Consider the following 24272-nt stretch of genomic DNA (forward strand, 5'->3'; position numbering starts at 1 on the left):
GCCCCAGCCCTCGTCCAGACTGAGCTTGCTACAGAGATCCCCCCACCACCAAAAAAAGGACACACACACCCCCTTCGAGCCCCAACATAAGCAGCCTCCCCATATCTAAGGTTCTTTCTCCTTTTGCCTCCCCACCCCCACAGGTATTTCCTCCCCCTGTCCACTGTCCCGTACCACACGGAGGTTCATTCACAGCCACAGATGTTCACTTTGCACTGCCCCTTACACCCTATTCACTCATTCTCCGGTAGCCCGCTCTTCTCTCCCCCAACCTGTCTCTCTCTCACTCGCCCCCCTTTCCCCAGACTCTTTCCTCCTAAAGCTCTCAATGCCGCCTTGCTCAAGAGCGCTCTTCCCTTCTGAACTCCCTCTCTCCACATCTCATCATATGGGATGAAAAAGGACCAGGGCCACCTGATTCTCCATCTCCTCAGTGGTTGCACCTTTCAAAGTGGAAACTACCATGGACAGCTCTTCCCAGCCACCGGAGAGCCACTGACCCCAGTGCATAGCTCAACGTCCATTCCCTCCCCCTGCCCAGCGCCCAATGCACTGCACACCAGTGATTTCCCTACACCCCCCCCCCCCGAATTTTCCCAACCCCTCCCTAGTTTTGTGAGCTAGTTACATACCAATTCAGTGACTGTTTGGAAATCTGAATTTAAACTGAAACATTAATACACACTTTAAAAGCTTATACAGTGTATGATAAAATATGTGTATCTGAAAAAGTATATTAGATTTGAAAAGTGTGAACATAGACTAGCTTCCTTGCTTCCTTATACAGCTGTTTTTTATTTCAGTGCATTCATTTCGGTGATGTTAGCCAACCTAATAATTTGAAATGATGATTTGAAAGCAAAGTCTAAATGAACTCTACCTGACAGCTAATGATGAGCTGGGGCTGCGGGGAAAGGCTTCAGGGCCAGATTATATTTACATTCACACCTAATCTACCCAGGTATCCAGCAAACATAGCTGTGTTGTCCAAGTGATAGATTTTGGCTGGGGTTTGGTTACAAACCACTTGAATATGGGGGGAATGGGGGATAAGGAGAGAGGGTGGGGACCTGTCCCTCTCCACTGTTTAAAGACAGAGCTGATTAGGCTCCATAGTGAGTCTTTTGTTCTGTTAAGTGACCACTGCAGCTGAAATCACTGACAATCAGGTCTAAGTGCTTAGTCCTGTTGTGGGGACAGTGTTCCTCTGTGTACAGTGTTTTTGTGTAAGAGACAACCCAGACTGCACTAGCAGCGAGCGAGGTTCCCGCACTGAGAGCTCAGCTGAAATCACTGAGAGCTGGTGGAACCTCAAGAGACCAACTCGCAGAGGTCACAGTGGCAGGTGGCAGCCGAAGGTGACTGTGTAGAGCCATTGGCAACAGAGTAGTGGAGTGAACGATGGCACAACGAACAGACATGGCCAGAGCGAACAGTGAGCAGCTGGAGGAACAAGCAAGATGCCTTCTTGTCCCCCACCTGGAAGGTGTACTCAAGTGAAAGCACCTCTGAAGTCTGAGTCTCCACTGACCAAGGACAACACCGGTGAGTGGAGTGTGATGGAGGGAAAAGTGAGGGGCATGTTAAATAAACATTTGTTTGTTGGACTATATTTTAGCCACTTTGCTCCAGAATGCTAGATTTGTGACTGGGAATGGAAACTTATATAAATATGTTTCCTAGTAGGCCAAGATTTTTAAAATGCATTATTTGCCAAGGTTGTTATCTCACATTGTTGCTACCTTGGGAGGTCATTATATTGGGGAGTTTCTGTATTAAACATTTTTATTATTATAATTAATTTTTACATAAGAATGGTTATACTGGGTCAGACCAATGGTCCATATAGCCCAGTATCCTGTCTTACAACAGTGGCCAATGCCAGGTGCTTCAGAGGGAATGAACAGAACAGGTAATCATCAAGTGACCATCCCCTATCACCCATTCCCAGATTCTGGCAAACAGACTAGGGACACTCAGAGCATGGTATTGCATCTCTCTCTATCCTGGCTAATAGCCACAGATGGACCTGTTCTCCAGGAATTTATCTAGTTCTTTTTATAATCCTGTTATAGTTTTGGTCTTCACAGCATGCCCTGGCAAAGAGTTCCCTGGGTTGACTTTATATTGTGTGAAGAAGTACTTCCTTTTGTTTTTTTAAAACCTGCTGCCTATTAATTTCATTGGGTGACTGCTAGTTCTTCTGTTATGTGAAGATTTAAATAAAATTTCCTTATTTACTTTCTTCACACCAGTCAAGATTTTGTAGACCTATATCATATCCCCCCTTAGTCATCTCTTTTCTAAGCTGAAAATTCCCAGTCATTTTAATCTCTCCTCCTATTTCACACCCCTGATCATTTTAATTGCCCATCTCTGTACCTTTTCCAATTCCAATATATATATTTTTAGGATGGGTGACCAGATCTGCACACAGTATTCAAGGTGTGGGCATACCATGGCTTTATATAGAGGCAATGTGATATTTTCTGTCTTATTATCTATCCCTTTCTTAATGATTCCCAACATTGTTTGCTTTTGTGACTGCTGCTGCACATTGAGTGGATGTTTTCAGAAAACTATCCACAATGACTCCAAGATCTCTTTCATGAGTGTTAACAGCTAATTCAGATGCCACCGTTTTGTATATATAGTTGAGATTGCTTTCCCATGTGCATTACTTCGCATTTATCAACATTGAATTGAATTTGCCATTTTGTTGCCCAGTCACCCAGTTTTGTGAGATCCCTTTGTAGCTCTTCGCAGTCTGCCTGGGACTTAATTATCTTGAATAGTTTTGTATCATCTGCAAATTTTGCCACCTCACCGTTTGCCCATTTTTCCAGATGAATATGTTGAACAGTACTGGTCCCAGTACTGACCCCTCAAGGATACCACTATTTATCTCTCTCCATTCTGAAAACTGATAATTTATTCCTACCCTTTGTTTCCCATCTTTTAACCAGTTACTGATCCATGAGAGGACTGCCCTCTTATCCCATGATGGCTTACTTTTCAAAAGTCAGTTTAAATTAAATACATTTTTTAATTATTATTTTTTTTAGAAATCTAGCTCTGTTGTGTGTTTTGGTGTAACTTGCATTTTCTTTTGTTAAATTTGCATAATCCTAACAAAACATTTACTTTATTCATATCTCTTTTATATATATCATCGGTCCTGACACACACCCCCTGTAAATTCGAACACACCCCCTAATTTCAATTCCTGGGGAAACCACTGCTGTACACCTGACGTCCCTGGACACTCCTCCCCCCTGCCCGTCCCCCAACCTCACCGCACTTCCCCAGAGACACACAACTCCCCCTCCCAAGCCCCTGGGACACAGCCCCTGGGTCGTCTGCACGCCCCGCCCTCTGCCCTCACCTCTCCTCTCCACCCCAGCAACAGCTCTTTTACAAGCGTTTAGTCTGAGGGAGCTCTGACAGCAGCTAGGACAGAAGGCTCCCTTCTAATACTCGTTCTGTATTTAAAGGGTGTGAAAAGACAAAGGTGGTGGCAGCCGGGGGGGTGACCCCCCCTTCCTGGCTGGACTAACCACTCCCCACATCAAATTCCCCTTTGAAGGCTCGCCACCCCCGCCCCTTCCGTCCTGCGGGACCAGTCCCTCATCATCTTCCTCAGGGTCAACCGCCGCCGCCGCCAGACATCTCCTTCTAGGGGATCCTCTCCCTGTCCACCCCCTGAAACATCACCCCCTCCCCCACACGTCTAAAGGATTAACCTCCCCTCTTCCCCCAGCCACCCACCCCCTTCTGGTATGTTGCAGTGCTGCTCAACGCGGCTGTCAGTCGGCCTGGGAGCTCCCCTGAGTGGCTGTGAGCAGCCCATTGCCTGGGCTTGGTCTCCGCCCTCCCCCGCGCTAGCTCTCTCAGCTGGTCCTAGCGTTCCAGTTGCTCAGAAATGTGGCGAGCCGGGTTCCGGCTGTTAGCAGGAGCCGGAGGGAGGAAGGGAAGCTGAGCGCATGCTGCCGCCTCTGCTCTGCCTGATCTTCCCCTTTTGAATCAGTCTTTTTCTTTAAATGAAAAATACAAACCCTACCGAGATCTGGTTCCCAGCCACCACCGGAAAATGTTCGGCCAAGTGCCCGGTGCTGGTGAATAACTAACCCCGGACTAAAACTTCCCTGCAAGTGGGATTACAGGTGCTACGCTACCGCAGGGAGCTCTCCAGGGTGCTGAAATCCCGGCAGTTTCTCCAACAGCTCCCAAGACTGACCAAATTTCCTTGGCACTCTTTCTGGATCCTCCATGATTCGGAAACGTCTGCTCTGGAGGTTGTGAATGCCTCGTAGTAACATGGCCAAGGTTACATACCTTCGTGCAGCTGTTTCGGGATTTTATCTCTGGGAAGCTGCAGTTCTGCTCAGGTGAGTCCCTCCAGGCTGGGAAACGGAGATCAAAAACGTGCCCCAAGCAGTTTTTCTTGCACAGCTGAAATGCTTGGGACTCATGGATGATGCACAGTTGCTGCTGCCTCTCCGGCCGTACTCGCCACAACTGTCTGGCCTTCAATAGCCTTCTCATTGTCAGTGACAATTAAATGTATTGAATTTGTGTCTTTGAGGTAACTTTGAGATACTGGAGTGACGCTGGATTTCAGTTTCATTTTACAATGTAAGGTTCCCTGTCTTATTTAGAGCTGGGGTTTTCCCTTGCACAGTTGACCAATTAGCTTGTGTTTTGTCACGTTCTTTCTTTTTAAATGGAAAATGCAACACTTAACGATCTTTAAAATTCTTCAGTTTAGAGATGTATGTAAATTTCTAAGAATTTATTCGGAGTTTGGAATACATTTGATTTCAGTTACTACTATTTATTATTTTATTTAGTACAGGGCATCTAATCTGGGGACTTTATTAGGTCTGGAAAGTTTCATGCAGAAACAGGAACAATGATAGCCCGGTAGAGAGAGGAAACTGACTCGAGAATTTCTTCCAGGATGTTTTACTTACTTGGTGTACTATGCAGTTGGTCTTTCTAAAATTTGTATAGTGTTTGATACCGAGAGAGCAATAAATCAAGAGTTGAGCAGAAAAGATTAGAGGACTAGAGGTTTTTTCACTATTGCCCAGTGCACTTTTCTCAGATCAACTAACATGGTATCAACACAAACATTCTTTTTCTCAGGTTCTCTAAGTGTGGTAGTTACATTCTGGAATAAACTAGACTCCCTCTTCCATTAATCTCTGTATTTATTTTAAAAGGCAAGCAAACACACAAACAAAAAATCCCACAGTACAGACATTTTAAAAGCAGAATTCGAGGTCACCCTTTTGATGTTTTTGCTAGAATATTCTGCTAGAAGTAAACCAATCTGATATATGTGAATATGTTAGTTTTGTACTGCAATAAAACAAAGCATAAATACATACAACTTGCATAACATACAAGCAGGTTATTACTGAGTGTCATATCCTTACTTTTTTTTCAAAGGTGCAAGAAGGAAATAAAAAAATGCAATGGTAAATTACCAGACACATACTCTTGTGATAAGGTACAGAAGGATTATTTATAAACACACAAGTATGCATAGTACCAAGCAGTGGTGATGGTGAATATACATTCATTGGAGGTAGTGTTAGGTTAATTGAATCAACATGTGAAATATAGTAATATTTATTGTAATTTTACTTTAACTTTGCAAACAGAAATAGATTTTAAGAAACTGGGTCACATGATGTGGGATTATTTGGTGTTGTGTGGGAGGGTGAGCAGCAGAGTGTACATTTTCTTGTAGTTTTCAATATTTAATGTATGGAGTAGAAAGATGGATCCCATGGGCTGTAATATACTGAATGAAATATAATATTATAAGTAGAAATGTACTATCAATTATTGTATATCAAGGTTACTTATAGATCATGATTTCCTTGACATTTATCTAAATGTCAGTATACTATTGAATGAACACCCAACTCTTAATTTAATAATATAAAACATATGTTATTTACAAAGAGAAGAAACACGTTTTTGGAAGGCATAGCATCAGATCAGAAAACATTACTCAAGGAAGTTAACTCATATTTAAGTTCAGATTGTAGACTGACATCTTTGCATTGCATGTGTATCCTTTTTATCCATTTTAAAGAAACAAACATGTTTTCATAATAGCAGGGTTGTTCATTGAAATGATCATTTTTCAGAATAGTCATGGTCATTATGCACAAAAATCTAGAAGCTATGTAGTATATGGCTGCTGTGAAGGCAGTGAGAAGGTGGGAGTGCATAGGAAGGTTCTAGCTTTTATTTCTCAGACAGGGGCAGGGTGAATTTGCAGCCCTTATACACTCTGGAATAAAAAGACTGCTCCTGACTTGAGCTATTAGCATCACAAGCCATCCCAAAAGGATATAGATCAGCCCAGTTCATCATGTCCAAATGAGGGTGTGTTAAAATGTTGACAAGGATGTTTTGCTTTCTGGAAGTCATTGAGACCAATTCTCCTGCTTTGCACCTTGTGCAATCATTTATATCTGGGCAGATGGGAGGTAAACTGCTACCATGTTGTCTTCCCTCTAAGACACAATCACTCCTAGCGATCCGCTGAGATGGAGATCTTATACTGTACCTTCAATGAAGAACTATACCTTCTAAGCACAACTGACCTCTAAATGATTTCCCGTTTCAGATATGACACAAGGGTAATGACTGTTCTCATTTTTTAAAACAACATTAGAGATCTAACTTTTCTTACATCATTTTAATTTTTGTGGGATTTTTTTTCTGGGAGGTGGTAGGGGGAGGTTACGTTAAATGCTCCAGTAGAAGCAGCTTGAATTACTTACCTTGTGATAGTACTATATCTGCATGTTATTTATATGCCATCTCTGAGAAGGGTAGAACTTATATTTTGAGTACATGCTAAATAAAACAAAATTTGCCCCATCTAAGATGAACTATTTAAATGCAAGCTTGTTACTCTCATCAGTTAGATGCTGAAGGTCCACATTCTGGTACATTTTGTAAAAGGGAAGACATCTGATTTCTTTATGAAAAGAAATAATTTTCATCCCATTTTCAAGTCCCTTTACATCAGAAATATGAAAAAAATAAAGACTTTTGATAGTTAAAAATGATAACTATTTTTATAAGCTAATATCTGAAAGCTATTTTGCAGATAGAAGAATAAAACAACATTATTTGCATTTTAGAAATCTTGTATAGCTAGTTCAGTGTATTATTATAACAATGCAGTTGGAGTATAATATAGTAGTGTATTTTAGATCTTATACTTCTGACAGAGGTTTATGGGACATGACAAAAAGACACGCAGCACTATTTTTTTTATAAATTTTGATGAGCATTCAGTTCAGAGACAATTCTGCTTTCACATAATATCTTAATGTGTTTCTGTTCTTGTTTATTATTGTATTAACTTTATAAGATGGGACTATTTAAACTCCTTGTTTATTGGTCTTATAAACAAATTAGCACACTCAAGCTCATTTAGAACTCAGCAGCAAGATTTTTAATTATACACTCAACTTCTCTAAAATCTTTACGTTAGCTTTCAGCAGATTTCTTTATAGATTTTAAAATTCTGCTTATCATTTAAACAAATTCTTTACAGACTGGGCCTTTCATGTATTTCAGAATTGCTCTTTCAGTGTTCCATTAGCAACTCATGATAATCCTCGCAACAGGGCAGTTATCTTTATGAATCACGACTTTTTCTGTTTACACCTCTCTGGAAATTGCGTTTCAAACTCAGGAAATTAGAAATTCTCAATTTTTAAGTCTAAACTGAGTACTCCCTTTTTATTTTTATTTTTGCTATACTATTATTGCTTAGTGGAAAATGCTCTGAGTCACCACATGTAAGTAGTGTAAAGTAAAATCTTTGTTTAGCACGATATCTGCTCCTGTTGCTTATCTAAAAATAAAATCAAAACTCTTGGTAATACTCTAAGGCCAGACTGCCCACTTCCACATGGAACCACTGAAGAGAGATTTGAAGGGGAGGAAATATTTATGAGGCTCTTCTATGGAGAATTCTCCCTGTTCTACCAAGGAGCAGAATTTATCCTCTACAGTTAAAAGGGCTCAATCAAAACTGCTGTCCATTTGAATGGATCCCATGAGATCAAGAGGAGATCAAAATCACCTGTGAGGAGTCTGGTCACTCTGTAGTAGCTCTGGCCTTTGCTTGTTAACAGAGTGGCTCCACTGAAGCCCCAACTGGATACCATAACTATTCCTTTCTCAGAGATCTCCCTACAGGGGAGATAATAGCCATCCACATTGTCTGCGGGGTGGGGATGGGGGCAGAGCTGTAAAAATGTAATATAGCTTCTCTCTGTATTATACTTCTCAAGTAACCTTGAGAAAGGGAGCAGGAAGATTTGTATCACCTCTTGTCTATCCACTCCTCCCTCAACCTGTTCACTAACCCCTTCTTGTTTTCTCTGAGGAGGAATCATATCATGGAGGTCCCTGACTGCACTAGAGGGAAGGATCTGTGCAGAGAGAGTGACTTTTGCTACATATCCCAGAGGTGTGACTGGGCCTACAGTTAACTACTGTGGGGATTAGTCTTATGTTATGGAGAAGCAGGACTTCAGATGAGTAATAATAGCAGCACCAACAAACTTTTCTTCATGCAAATAGTCTTAGTAGTTAAAAAAAATGCCAAGCAGAATACAAGAGAATACTTCATATAATATGAGATGCCATGAGAATTGCCTGTGAGATGTCAGTAGCTGTTTAAGAAGCAAAGAACGACACCTTTGATATTAATAAAGCAGCAATTAAAAATCCATGTATTGCAAACTCAGTGAATGAATTTATTAAAAGTGTACCTAAGAACCTGGATTGCCTGGTAGTTTACAAAACAAAGAAAAAGAGAGGACTATTATGAGTGAACACAGTAATTTAAATATGCCAGGTGAAATTTTGGCCCCATTCAAGTCAATGGCTTGCTATTTGCCATTCCCCTCACTGAGGCCAAGATTTCACCTGCTGTTCCTCATTTCTGAAAATAAACCTGTAAAGAAACTGCTTTCTTGAGAGCGAACCTATGTTTTTGTTATAAATCAGAAAGAAGAAATATGTTTGTACAGTAATATATAGGAAAATTAAATTAAAATTACAATACTTAAATAAATATTCACCTTTTAATTCTTGCTGTGCTAATGCTGTTCTTACTTTTCAATATTTCCTAAGTCATACCTGGCTAACTGATACAAACAATAAGAAGAGGAATACTATGATTCTGTATGAAGAAAAATATAATGATTGTTCTCCTAAATCAGAAAGGTCCAGATGTGTCAGGACTGATTATGGTCTCATTTGCACCGATGAAAATTAGAGGAAATGCCATTTAAATCAATAGAGTTAAACTTAGATTAAAACAGGTGAAAGATCAAGCCCCTTGTTGTTCAACTAATTTTGGAATATATTATTTAAATACTCTTATTTAATAACATTTTCTTAGATATAGGAATGCATCCCATGTACATTTAGAAGCATATTGATCTGTGTCACTTGTGACACAATCTCACAATTTACAGTTTTATGAATACTTAACACACTTTTAAAAATACAACAGCATATGTTAAATAAATATGCCACTTACTGTTCCTAGGGCTGTCATAATATTTTTTCCCAGATCTGGACCTTAGCGTCCAAAATATGGGTGTTAGCATGAAAATCTCCAAGCTTAGTTACCAGCTTGGACCTGGTATTTGCTGCCACCAGCCAGGAATTATACAGTGCCTAGCTCACTGTGGTCTCCCCAAAACCTTCCTTGGGGGACCCCAAGACTCAGATTTCTTGAGTCTCACAACAAAGGGGAATAAACCATTTCCCTTCCCCCTCCTCCCCTACAGGTGTTCCCTCCCTGGGTTCCTGGAGAGATATACAGAAGCAAGCTCCGTGAATCTAAACAGAGGGATTCCACCCTCCCTGTTTCAAGTCCTTGAAACACAAGCACCAAGAGAGCTAACCTCTCTCCCCCCTCACCCAGAGGGTATGCAGTCAGGCTTAGTAAATCTAACACAAAGAGATTTTCCCCCTGACTTTTTCCTCCCACCAATTCCCTGGTGAGCTGCAGACTCAATTCCCTGGAGTCCCCACTAAAGAAAAACTCCAACAGATCTTATAAAGAAAGCTTTATATAAAAAGAAAGAAAAAGGACATGAAATGGTCTCTGTATAGGGTGACAATATACATGGTCAATTTCTTAAAGAAAATGAATAAGCAGTCTTATTCCAAAAGAATACAATATAATACATTCCAGCAACTACACACATGTAAATACAAAAGAAAACAACATAAACCTATTGTCTTACTATCCTTGTACTTACAACTTGGAAACAGAAGATTAGAAAGCCTGGAGATAGAAAAATCACTCTCAGAGCCGAGAGGGTCAGACCCAAGACAAAGAACAAAGAATTCACATCCAAAACTTCCCTCCACCCAGATTTGAAAAAGTCTTGTTTCCTGATTGGTCCTCTGGTCAGGTGTTTGGTTCCCTGTGCTAACCCTTTACAGATAAAAGAACATTAACCCTTAGCTATCTGTTTATGACAAGGGCCTTCTGTATTCTGAAATTTCACAGCCTGCACTTTTCTGTGGAATTGACTCCCTACTGCAGAATTGAACTCCAAAACTTCAGCCTTTATTTAAAAGAAATGTGTCCAGCTCTCAAGGTAACCTTAGAAACATGAAACAAGCCTAAACTGTAATAGCATTCTCTTCCACAGATTAAAGAAACCCTGACACAATAACTCTGAGGTGTGAATTTCATTTAAATTGGCTGTTTACTCTGAAACCTTAAGATGACATTAGAAATGACACACATAACTGTTTTACAGATCATTTAGCAGAAATATCCAGCAAATGTGCTTATCCCAGTCACAAGCTGCCTCTTAAGGTGATAAATTTATATTATTTTATATCTTAAAAAAACTCTCTTTTCCAATTTGCCCTAGCAGATTCTGTAGATTGGGCCCTTCCAGGGAATTTAGGTCTACCATACTGTGGAGTACAAAAGACCTTGATTATTGCAAAGCATCAAAACAACTTTGCATGTTGTTTCCTTTCAGGTTTTTAATATAATTGTTTTAAACTTGCATTGTCATTTGTTACATTCAGGAATGGATAGGTGTTTCCATGCTCTAAGCAGTTGTGGACTGAAAGATGCACCATCCTCAGGAGCTATCTAAATTTAAACTTAGTGACCAAGAAGCCAGCTGCCTAAAGGTGCCCCTCAAGACAGAAGTAAAACAATGAAAAGTGATGACTTGCTCGTAATAATAGGCTAAAACATATCATTTTATAGTGAGAATGGGAAGAACTATAATAACATTGCTGACCTGATACAAATAAACTTTGGGAGAACATCTTTAAGTGCCTTTATTATGCCTGTAATCAGGCCATTGGAGGTCTTAGCGCTCAGATTTTCTCTTGTAGTTCAACTGTACTCTCAAAAATGCTTGATCAGATTTTCAAACAGGAGGCTGCTCTACAAAGTGACTGTGGACAGAGTGTAGGTGGGCAAATGCCCTTTTCTGTCACCCTTTTAATAGTTAACCCTTCAGGAGGTGCATATGAAACAGCCATGAATGCACTTGGGCCCGATAATCCCAGCATCCAGCACATTCTCATTGATTAACTTCCCAGTATGAAGCAGACAAAAGTGAGCTGACAGTTGAGAGGACAGTAGACATAAGATGGTAACACAGGTAAGATCAGGACAGCAAAGTAAAGCCGGCATCTGGAGGAAATTTTAAATGCCATTGAGATATTGTGTGTGTGTGTGTGTGTGTGTGTGTGTGTGTGTGTGTGTGTGTGTGTGTGTGTGTGTGTGTAATGTTTTGTGGACCAATTTCACTGGAAACATAAAAGGCTAGCAGCATCGTTTATTAACCTTAGCATTGTTTTCACTGACTTATTCAGTAAGGGAAATGCTTCAGTGCATGCATTAGAAATTCTGGTTTCTGTCGGTATCTGGAATGAATCCTGTCACTCTGAGCAGTATCCTGAAGCACTAACTTGACCTTGGCCTTAAGATGATGTTACATACTGTAAGACTTTTTATATTGGTTTTTGGAAAAAAACATAGAGAAGAAAAGAAATCCAATGTTGCTTTATTCACAAAGCCCACATAACAGGGAATGAGAAGCAATGAGACACTACATCAATTCATCACAAATGGAAAAAAGCATAAACTGAACTGAGGGAGCAAAAGATAAGACACTATAAAATGGTTATTAATAAAAAGGAAGTGTGGCAGTTCCTGGAAAATCTGAATTATCTACAAATCAATGGAAACCTAATTTTATCTCTATGTTTCAATCAGGTGCTGCTACCCCTTCTTTCAAAATATTAATGAATATGTTAAATAAGATGCGACCAAACACTAATCTCAACATCTTCCCTCTAGTCCAGTGGTTCCCAAACTTGTTCCGCCGCTTGTGCGGGGAAAGCCCCTGGTGGGGCGGGCCGGTTTGTGTACCGGCCGCGTCCACAGGTTCGGCCGATCCCGGTGGCCGTGGTTTGCTGGTCCAGGCCAATGAGAGCTGCTGACCTAACTCTGTAGTGTAGACCAGGCCTCAGTTGATCAGGCTCAAGTGCAGCAAGGTGCTTTTAGGTCACAGCTCCAAAGCCCATGAATACAAATCCATATATGTACATATTCTGAAACAGGCTACCACATGTGCATTCCAAACTACATCAAATTAAGCACTCTGATTGGTCTACTAATTTTTGTAGCTAATCCCCATCTAGATCATGAGCTGTTTATATGCTAGGCCACAATTACAAGCTGCCATACATTCCTTTCTTTCCTACTATTCTTTATCTACCAACTACATATTATCTACAAGGCCACTTTATATTTAAAGTTTACACGTCCATTGTTAACCTCTGTTTTGTTCCTTCTGCTTCCATTCTTCAATCTGGCTAGGTCTACACGTATTCAGGATCATAAGAATTAATTTTTGCAAGATTTTGTGAAAATACATTACATTCTTTACCAAAATCCAAATATATTAGATCTCCTTCGTTCAGTCTGTAATTGTATTCTGCCCCCAGCACCACTCCAAAAATCAAACTTTTTAAGTTTGGCAAAAAAATTTATTTTCAAATCTCTGGTTGTTGATTATTTCTTTATCCTCTAGGATCCCGATTCAGAAAGGCACTTAAGGAGGTACTTACAGGTAAGTACCTTAAGTGCTTTCCTAATTTGGAATGCTTTCCTGATTAAGAGCCTATGGATGAGATTTTCAATAACACCTAAATGTTTTAGATGCTTTTTGAAAATTCCTCCCTCCACGTAACAATTATTTTCTTGTAATATTTGTGCCACTATTTTACTGGGCTTGAAATCATTCTTAGTGGATAAAATTTGCCAGTCACTCTTTTTTCCTTCTTAAAAGATTGATGCCATATATGTTTTTGTTCAGTCTTCTGATACCACCCCCCAGTTCTCTGTGACTTTTCAGAAATATTAACATTGATTTGGTAAGTTAATCAGTTCATTCCCTTAACACCTTGCAATGCATGTCATCCAAGCTGGCTGATTTGTACCTGTTCATACTTTCCAGGTACAGTATTCCCATAACCAGTCTTCACTGCTTCCTACTTGTCCAATTTTACTGTATTTTTCTGTTAATTTTAAAAAAGGAGTTTGATATTGCAGCTATTTTTAAGTCATCATTAATTTACTTGCTCTCCTTTCACATGTTAATGGGTACTATTTAGTATTTCTTTCCCTCTCCCTCCACTCCTTAAGCTAGTATTAGCTCATTCAGCTATTTTGTTCCCCTTGGGTGAAATTAATTCATCCACCCACAAAGCTCAAGTAAAATGACTTTGATGAGAGATTGAGAGGACAGAATTCACCTTCACAGCCCATGGGAAGAACCTGAGACTATAGTGAAGGTCTTTGCAGTTCCTATTCCAGGCTGGGAGCTGGAATGGGATTGCAATCCCACTGTGCTCCCTGCACTGGTTTCTGAGGCACTGGATCCTGATCCTAATTGTGGTCCTGTGGAATGGCTCCCAGCTCACCCAAAATGGCCTCTCCTTTCTATGTGGGACTGGCTCAGATTCCTTGTCTAGTGCACAGACACCCAGTACAGTCAAGCAGTTTAGCTTTCTTTGTCTTTCTCAGTGATTTTAATTGCAGCTCATGCAGAGCTCAGAGATTATTGCCATTTTTCTTTTGAGAATGCAGTTGTATTTTTAAGATGTTTTTCTCTACTGAGTTTATGCCCCTTTTGAGCTCCCTTTCCGCAAACATTTGTGTGACCAATTTTAGTAGCACAAATGCCTGTAGGAAGCAGACTTTAAACTCAGACTTTACTATTCACATTGAATTATTAATTCTCCTGTCAGGACTCATGGTAGAAGTCTATTTTTAAAAGTTTTATTCACTCAGCTTGGGAACAGTAACTATTTCATATGACTTGCGTGAGCTATCACATAATGGTCTTTTAGAAGCAAGTCAAAAAGTATGCCTACACTGCACACTCCTTTTGACAGCATGTAGAATTCATACACTGCATGCCCCCCCAGCACAGGTATAAATAGCAGTGTAAATGGTGAGGCACTTCTTAGGCGAGTAAAGACACCCCTAAACCCTGTGGGTATGTACCTTACGTGTCTGTCTGCTTGCCCAAGCACTGCCTCCTCCATCTACACAGCTAATTTTAACAATGTTGTGTCCAGCTGCCTCCCCACTGCCAGAGTTTCTTCCTCCCGTGCCCAAATGTAGCCTTTAAGTTGAATTGATGTTGTTCATCCCTAATGAGTGAGTCCACTCCTGGGCTGCTACAGTTTTAAGATCAACCAGCTGAGAGTCACCCTCAGGGATTTCCTTAGGTTGGAAAACTTTAGGAGCACATGAAGAATGCATACAGTGACCACAAGACACAGCTACAAGTAATGAATTGTGTATGTAATACAAATCTCACCAAGCAGATAATCAATGTTACAGTCACAAACACATACATATAGAAAACCTGAGAAAGTCAATGCAATATCCAGCACTGTATTCATACTTACATCCCCCAAGAGATCATCGAATCAGGTGGATCCTTCAACAGGTTGTTGTCAGGAGTGTGGGGGGAATAGTTTCCTGCTCAGGTCTTTCCTGCCTATCCATACCAAGGAACCCTTTTTATTCTCTTATGACCACACCTACTACCTTATACATATGTATGAGGGTTCCATCGCCTTTTTCCTTATCTGTACTGCCATAACCCATAAACTTTGGAGTTCTCTATTGTTCAGCTGTCTCACAGCCTAGACGGGTACATTGTTGCATACTTTCCCTGAATATTACCTATTGGCACGTTCTTTACAATAAGCTTGTAAATTTACTGGTACAGGGTTATTCCTGGGTTACGTACTTATGTCTCATAGACCATGGACTTAAGGTCAGAAGGGACCATTATAATCATCTAGTCTGATCTCCTGCATAATACAGGCCACAGAATCCCACCCACCCACTCCTGTAACAAACCCCTAACTTATGTCTGACTTACTGAAGTCCTGAAATCATAGTTTAAGTTCTCAAATCATGTCAACCCTTCTTAGGCCTAGTATGGCTAAGCTGAAATCTTACAGGCTTCAGTGTGTAGGATTTGCATTATAGCCTTATTATGCTAATATACCTAATAGACTCATAGACTCTAAGGTTAGAAGGGACCATTATGATCATCTAGTCTGACCTCCTGCACAATGCAGGCCACAGAATCTCACCCACTCACTCCTGTAACAAACCCCTAACCTATGTCTGAGTTATTGAAATCCTCAAATCGTGGTTTAAAGACCTCAACATGCAGAGCATCTTCCAGCAAGTGACCCATGCCCCACACTGAAGAGGAAGGCAAAAAACATCCAGGGCCTCTGCCAATCTGCCCTGGAGGAAAATTCCTTCCCGACCCCAAATACAGCGATCAGTTAAACCCTGAGCATGTGGGCAAGACTCACCAGCCAGACACCCAGGAAAGAATTCTCTGTAGTAACTCAGAGCCCACCACAGCTAACAATCCATCACAGACCACTGGGAATATTTACCTGCTAATAATAGAAGATGAATTAATTGCCAAAATTAGGCTATCCCATCATACCATCCCCTCCATAAACTTATCAAGCTTAGTCTTGAAGCCAGATATGTCTTTTGCCCCCATTACTCCCCTTGGAAGGCTGTTCCAGAACTTCACTCCTCTAATGGTTAGAAACCTTCATCTAATTTCAAGTCTAAACTTCCTGATAGCCAGTTTATATCCATTTGTTCTTGTGTCCACATTGGTACTAAACTTAAATAATTCCTCTCCCTCCCTAATATTAATCCCTCTGATATATTTATAAAGAGCAATCATATCTCCTCTCAGCCTTCTTTTCTTTAGGCTAAACAAGCCAAGCTCTTTGAGTCTCCTTTCATAAGACAGGTTTTCCATTCCTTGGATCATCCTAGTAGCCCTTCTCTGTAGCTGTTCCAGTTTGAATTCATCCTTCTTAAACATGGGAGACCAGATTGCACACAATATTGCACACAATATTCCAGATGAGGTCTCACCAGTGCCTTGTATAACAGTTCTAACACCACCTTATCTTTAATGCAAATACCTCGCCTGATGCATCCCAAGACCGCATAGCTTTTTTAATGGCATATCACATTGGCAGCTCATCACTTATAAATGCTTATCTACCTTATACTTCTATGATACTATCCTACTTAAACTATCATTTACACATTAATTTATTATATTTAACCACAACAATAAATCCTCTATTGAATGATTAAACAAAATAATTGGCTACAACAGGGAAAGGCTCCGGCAGCCGTGGAAAACTCTGGCAAGTGGGAGGCCATCGGGAAAGGCTCTGGCAGTTCACCATTGCCAAGCCTTTTCTCGCTGCCACTCCCATGCTAGAACTTTTCAGTGCCATGTAGCTATACACTACAATGTTGGCACCACATATAATGTGTAATTACACGCCTCAAGTGGTGTGCAGTGTAGACATAGCCTAAGATAAACAAAATTCACAAAATAACGTCAAGATTTTGAATAATGGCTTTACCCACAAACACCACCATCTGTTTGAAGAATTCTGCCCTAGATTCGAAAGGCTTATGCACCTAAGTGTCAAGAAATGCAACATTTAGGCATCACTGTGATAACAGTGATAACAAGCTGCCTACCCCTAGTATGCCTCACTTTTAATCATTAAAATCCTCTAGACACCTAAATTCTGTCAGCATGCATTCATGGGGCCACCTAAATCCTGACACCACCAAGAAGCTCAGCACTTAATTTACGCCTAAATTCTGACAGAATTCACAGATTAGGCATTCCCCCACCCATCTCACTGTAGTACCTGATCTAGCAGGCATGCTTTCAACACTCCTAACATCATACAAAGGATGGCCACAGACTACTGGTTAAACATATACCTGGAATATGGGAAAGCCAGGTTCAGATCACTCCATTGCCTGATGTGAAGTGGGAATTTGCACCCAGGTCTTCACTATCCCATGCAAGTGCCCTAAACATGGCTATCCCATCATGCCATCCCCTCCATTGAGATGGGTCGCTCTCAATCACTGTTCCCTAGTCTCTAAATAATAGTCATTGGAGCAAGGACTAGAACCACCTTCCCCACTCCCAGGTGAGTGCCCTAATCACTGGGCTATATAGAGCCACTCATTCTCTCTCTGGCCCAATAAATATTTAATGAGTTATACAAAATGAAAGAGCTTTAGCAGGAGAGAGTGAGAGGCTGATAAGTCCACTAGGTCCCTCTTGTGAATCGAGCCCTTTGTGAATAAGAAGAGGTAACATTTGCTAGATATGTTATTTGTTACAAATTATTATTCATTTCCCTCTACATTTTTTGTAAAACTGAAACCAACTTGTACCTTCATTTATGTGTAGTCCTTATGATTTTTTATTCATAATCAGAACATGCATTTATATTGGACTACCTTGGATCCTTTCACAGCCATTCTTTTTAGCATTTGTTATTTCTTGCTTTAGGTTGTCACATTTTTAATCTCACAGGACTTTGCTGCCTTAAGAATTTCTTTTTTGCAGGTTCAAGTCTACTACTACAGCAGTGTTTGCAATGTTCTTAATTTCTGGTATAAACTCTGACCTCTTCAGTACCTTGCTTTACCTACTCAGTACCTAACTCATTCTCAAAGAGGGCTCCCTTTTTGTTTATATTCCTTTTCTGACTTCTTCTATGCTTCTGGTCTCTCAGAACTTCATGTGTATTGTACTTGCCTCACATAATTGTCCACACACTTGCTATTCTTTGATAGACAGTCAGTAGGATAGGAATCAAACCTGAGGATGTTGACATAGCAAGACATTTTTCTACCATACTTTTCAGAACACAATATGTAAATAGTGTCAGATTATAGAGTATCAATTGCAATCAGATGATTGTTTGATTTCAGCAGGCCCTTTTTTAATGAAAGTGTTTTCTTTACTTATGTACCTTTTATTTAGCAATGATGAATTTTGTTACATTATATTCACTGCAACCATAGAATCAAGGGAAGTATTCTTTGGATTAAATCAATGTAATCATTATTTTAATCATGAGTGATCCAATAAATTAATATCAGCTCAGATTAATTTGCAGAAATGCTTTTGGTACTGCTGTTTGTGAGATGCAGATGAGTGCATAATAGCTGGCTTCAGCTTTTGCCTTTATGCTTTCACTTCACCCATGAGTAATTAATTTCCTTGAGCTGTTTTGTAAAGCTTTTTAATATACACTGTATTAAAAGCGTTCAAAGATCAGTAGAATAAAATGAACCACAAAATAAAGTTCCCATAGCTCCAGGGCCTTGAGTTACACTTGCTGTTACAAGGAACAGGCTAAATAATAAAATGAAAAAGTCGTTGATACATTGTTATGTGCATAGCAGCATCACAAGATGGTTCTACAGTCAACACTGTACTTAGAAATGTTTGTGTTTTAAACCTTTCCAATGGCTCAAAGAATCTGCATTTCAGCTACTGATAGGGAGAAAGAATCCATGATTACCTGTCAAAAATCATAATGGCAAAGATGAGGGTAACTTGACACTCAGCAAAAGTATAGATATAAGGTTTTCAAAATAAATTACATCTATATTGTCTCAGAAAAGATAGAGGAAACCACCAACAAAGTTACAAGGTAAATAATGTAATAGTTGTATATTGCCCTTTTCAACAGAAATATAAGTGACAGATTCTGAAGAACGCACCCGGAACAACATGCAGTACCTTTGGGGTTGCTCTAAATTGTACTTATTTGTAACAATCCCCTGGTACAATTATGCTGGCAGGGATTATTATAGCATGGTATTGCTCTGGATATTCACTTTCCAATTCTGGCATTCTCCTATACCAGTGATGAGAAGAATTGGGAGGAGGTGGTTTAAAATGTGACTTTTTAAAAATGTTCTTCCCCTCCCCCTCCATGCATTATTGATATTAAGACAATTCTTCTAAGGATGCATGTGCAATCTCATTTATACAAACTGTTTCAATAGTCGTCCCTGCCCTTTAAAGTTTCCAAATTAAAAAAAATCCACCTTTGGGCTGAGACAACACATGGAAAAATTTCAGCCTCAAAGGTTAATAGTTCAAAAATCTATAAACCCACTATAATATCTGACAGCAGGTGTCAGTAAATTCAGTATATTGCATAGCATACAAATGACATCAGATTTTTAAGGGCAAGATAATCAAAACAAATTTTGAGAAGCATCAGGAAAACATAATTTTAAAAAAAAGTTGAGAGAGAGCATGCACTCATATGCTCAGGAGAAGGAAAACTCTCTGATTTCAACCCAAGAACATCAGGCCAGATGGTTTGTGAAAGTTATGCCAATCACACATGGTCTATGGGTCTACACTGCCAACCCCAGCTAACAGGATAAGGCAGTGGCAAAGCATATCCATGCAGAGAGGTCCTTCTCTTATGAACTCCTTTATCATAACATGCACAATGGTACAAACATGCAAAATATTTGAGCAGTTGTGCAGAAAGGAACTATCTCTAGATTTAAAGGTATTTCTGCATTCAAGCTCATGTGCAAAGCAATATCAATCTGATTTCTGTGTCTCCAGTAGTGTATCCAATAGAGAAAGGCATACAGCGAGATTGAAGGAAAAGATCTGTGAGGTTCTCCTTGTAGTGGTCTTCCTCCCACAGACATAGCCTCTCTACAAAGTCTGTATGCAGATCCCAGTGGTCTTGCTTGCTTGCAAGCTTCCCTAAATAGGCAGCTGCTTCCAACATCCCTTTCCCCCGAGACTGCTCTAAATTACCCTAGCTGTGTATAGTCCTGGTGGACCATTACATAAATAGTGGATAATGGAGTGCGGAAAGCCCTGGCCCTTCCCCCACTTGCTCAGTCATTAAGATAAGCTCCATACAAATCACAGATAGAGAGCAGCCCAGATACTGTTGTGCCAATCCTATGCCACTGAAGCACTCCTCTATGCTTAAGTGATATACCTGTGGCTAGGTGTGCCAGCTGTAGCCACTGTTTTGTGCTGACTGCACAGCACAGAGTGACTCTAACATAACAGAAAAGCTGGGCCATTGTTAACTTTTGAGATCTAATTCAATTAATGAAGTGTGAAATAAAAGTATTTCAATCCTGTGCTCCATATAAATCTAATTAAAACTCATAACTAAAACTCTATACCTCCATAATGTATTTTCTTGTTAAAATGTATGCTTGTATCTGGCATTGCTGTTCCTGTTGCCTTAATACAAGCAGTGTGTAACTTCATTAAGAAAAAAAAAGATCTGCTGATTTTTTTTTTAAGTGTGGGGATAGGGCGGGGAGGTCTTCTCAAAGCAAGCAAAACATTCTAGAAATGGCATCAGCAGTTCCTATGCAATTCCTTGGGAAGCATTGTGGTTTGGGGTAGCAGGGTGTCTGGTATGCCAGAATGGGAGTTGGAGAGTGGCAGAAGAACAGTTTTGGTAGGAAGATGGGGTAAGAGCTAGTTTTAGCTAGAGAAACCAGCAGGGTTATTATTTTGGGGGTGGCAGGGCGGGAGTTGCGCTTGGGGAGATGTAGGAAGATGTTTTGAGGAATTGAGTAGTAGAGAACTCTTGAATATTCATAAAGTTTAAAGCCAGAAGGGATGATTAGATCAGCTATGTCTAATATCTGGTCTAGCCTTAAAGTCCATGATATTTTACCCAGTTACCCCTGTATTGAGCCCAACAACTTGTATTTTGCTTAACATATCTTCCAAAAAGGCATCCAGTCATGATTGGAAGACACACCAAGAGCTGGAGAATAAAGCACTTTCATTGGTAGTTTGTTCCAATGGTTAATCAGCCTCACTATAAAGTATTTATGACTAATTTCTAATTTGATTTTGTCTGGCTTCAGTTTCTAGCCATTGGGTCTTGTTATGGTTTTCTCCACTAAATTAAAGAGCTGTTTAATTCCTGAGATTTTCTCCCCGACAGTACCCATAGACAAATTAAATCACCTATCGATCTTCTATTTCATAAGATAAACAAATCATGCTCTTTAAGTCTCTGACCCTAAGTCATTTTCTCCAGCCCTCAAATAATTTTGGTGGCTCTTTCTCTAGCATCTCAATTTTTTCAACACCCTTTTAAAAATACAGACACCAAAACTGTCCACAGTATTCCAGTATCAGTCTCACCAATGACATATATAGTGGTAAAATCACCTTCCTATTCCTACTTCCTCTGTTATACATCCAAGGATCTCCTTAGCCCTTTTTGCCACAGCATTTCACTTGAAGCTTATTTTCAGTTTCTTGTAAATTCTTCTCAATTCTTTACTGAGTCACTGTATCACGTTTCCAAGATAACCTTGCATTTGGCTGTATTAAAACTCCTTTTCTTTGAATGGATCCAGCCTACCAAGTGATCCAGATTGCTCTGCATGAGTGCCCTGCCACCATTATCATCACTTCACTAATCTTTGTGTCATCTATATATATTTATCAGCTGTTATTTTATACTTACTTCACATCATTGATGACAATGTTGAATGGTGTCTGCCTTTGTACTGAGCCCTGTGGAACCCACTAGAACTATTTAGTGATGATTCCCCAATGACGACTACTTTTTGAGACTATCAGTTGACCAGGTCTTAATCCATTTAATACGTGCTCTTAAAATAGAATAGTGCTAACTTTTTAATCAGAATGTTATGTGGGATTAAGACAAATTTCTTACAACAGACTAAATATGTTACATTAGTGCAGTTACCTTTATTAACCAAGCTTGTGATCTCATGTAAGAATGAAATCAGTTTTGTTAAACTTAGTTTCCATAAAAGCATTTCGACTGCCATTAATTATATTCCTATCCTTTAATTTTTTTATTAATTCAGTCATGTACCATTTTTCCCATTACTTTGCTCAGGACTGATCTCAGGCTAGATGACCTGTAGTTACTCAGCAATGGGGATACTATTGCTAGGATTTCTTTTGTTCCTAATATACGTAAAAAAGCCTCCTTTTAATAGTCCTTAACTCTCTCAAGCCATGGATTTTCCCCTGATGTTTTTAGGTTCCTTTATCAATTTTTTCACTTTCATAACTTCTAGTTTGTATTGATTGCTATCTATTCCCTTTCCCTTCCATTTATGAGGATATTGCTTTTTTATTCCTAATGCCTTTATATCATCATTGATCCATGATCAATTTTTAGCCAAAGTTGCTCTCTTTGGGTATGTCTATACTATACAATTAGGTTGATTTTATAGAAGTTGATTTTTAGAAATCAATTTTATACAGTCGACTGCATATGTCCCCCACTAAGCGCATTAAGTCGGGAGAATTTGCCCTCACTACCATGGCTAGCATCAACTTAAAGAGTGGTGCACTGTGGGTAGCTATCCGTCAGTTCCCGCAGTCTCCACTGCCCATTGGAATTCTGGGTTAAGCTTCCAATGCCTGATGGAGCAAAAACATTGTGGCAGGTGGTTTTGGGTACATATCGTCAGTCGCCCCTCCCTCCGTGAAAGCAACGGCAGATTGTTTTGTGCCTTTTCTCTTGGGTTACCCATGCAGACGCCATACCACAGCAAGCATGGAGCCGGCTCAGCTCACCGTCACCACTGCTGTTGTGAGCACTGTAAATACCTCATGCATTATACTGCAGTATGTGCAGAACCGGGCTAAGAGACACCAGCACGAGGAGGATTTTGATGAGGACATGGACATAGATGTGCCTGAAAGCACAAGCTGTGGCAATTGGGACATTCTGGTGGCAGTGGAACTGGTTGATACAGTGGAACACCGATTCTGGGCCAGGCAAACAAGCACAGACTGGTGGGACCACATAGTGTTGCAGGTATGGGATGATTCCCAGTGGCTGAGAAACTTTCGCATGCATAAGGCCACTTTCCTGGAACTCCATGAGTTGCTTTACCCCACCCTGAAGTGCAGGAATACCAAGATGAGAGCTGCTCTGACAGTTGAGAAGCGAGTGGCGATAGCCCTGTAGAAGCCTGCAATACCTGGCTACTACCAGTCAGCCGGAAATCAGTTTGGAGTGGACAATTCTATTGTGGGGGCTGCTGTGATCCAAGTAGCCAATACAATCATTGATGTTCTGTTATCAAGGGTAGTGATTCTGGGAAATGTGCAGGTCATATTGGATGACTTTTCTGCAATGGCGATCCCTAACTGTGGTGGGGCGATAGACGGAATGCATATCCCCATCTTGGCACTGGACCACCTTGCCAACCAATACGTGAACCACAAGGGGTACTTCTCAATGGTATTGCAAGCACTGGTGGATCACAAGGGACATTTCACCAACATCAATGTAGGATGGCCGGGAAAGGTGCATGACGCTCGCATATTTAGGAACCCCGGGCTTTTTGAGCAGCTGCAAGAGGGGACTTACTTCTCAGACCAGACAATTACTGTTGGGGATGTTGAAATGCCAATTGTTATCCTTGGGGACCCAGCCTACCCCTTGCTCCCATGGCTCATGAAGCCTTACACAGGTAGCCTGGACAGTAGTCAGAAACAGTTCAACTATAGGCTGAGCAAGTGCAGAATGTTGGTAGAATGTGCATTTGGATGTTTAAAAGCTCGCTGGTGCTGTTTGCTGACTAGGTCAGACCTCAGTGCAACCAACATTCCCATTGTTATTGCTGCTTGCTGTGTACTCCACAATATCTGTGAGAGCAAGGGGGATATGTTTATGGCAGGGTGGGAGGTTGAGGCAAATCGCCTGGCGTCCAATTTTGAGCAGCCAGACACCAGGACAATTAGAAGAGC

The 24272-nt window shown here is 40.4% G+C and overlaps 1 protein-coding gene across 1 annotated transcript in view; it reads left to right on the forward strand.

The window, feature by feature from the left end:
* The first annotated feature begins 3818 nt into the window (after window positions 1–3818).
* The window catches only part of GLRA3 (glycine receptor alpha 3), a 154192-nt gene continuing 133738 nt past the window's right edge, over window positions 3819–24272 (forward strand). Inside the window, exon 1 of the mRNA XM_030564998.1 lies at window positions 3819–4388. Within this exon, the coding sequence (XP_030420858.1) occupies window positions 4303–4388 (86 nt within the window). The 5' untranslated portion in view covers window positions 3819–4302. The remainder of the gene's footprint in view (window positions 4389–24272) is intronic.

This window comes from Gopherus evgoodei, chromosome 5, assembly GCF_007399415.2.
Source record: "Gopherus evgoodei ecotype Sinaloan lineage chromosome 5, rGopEvg1_v1.p, whole genome shotgun sequence".
Taxonomy (NCBI): Eukaryota; Metazoa; Chordata; order Testudines; family Testudinidae; genus Gopherus; species Gopherus evgoodei.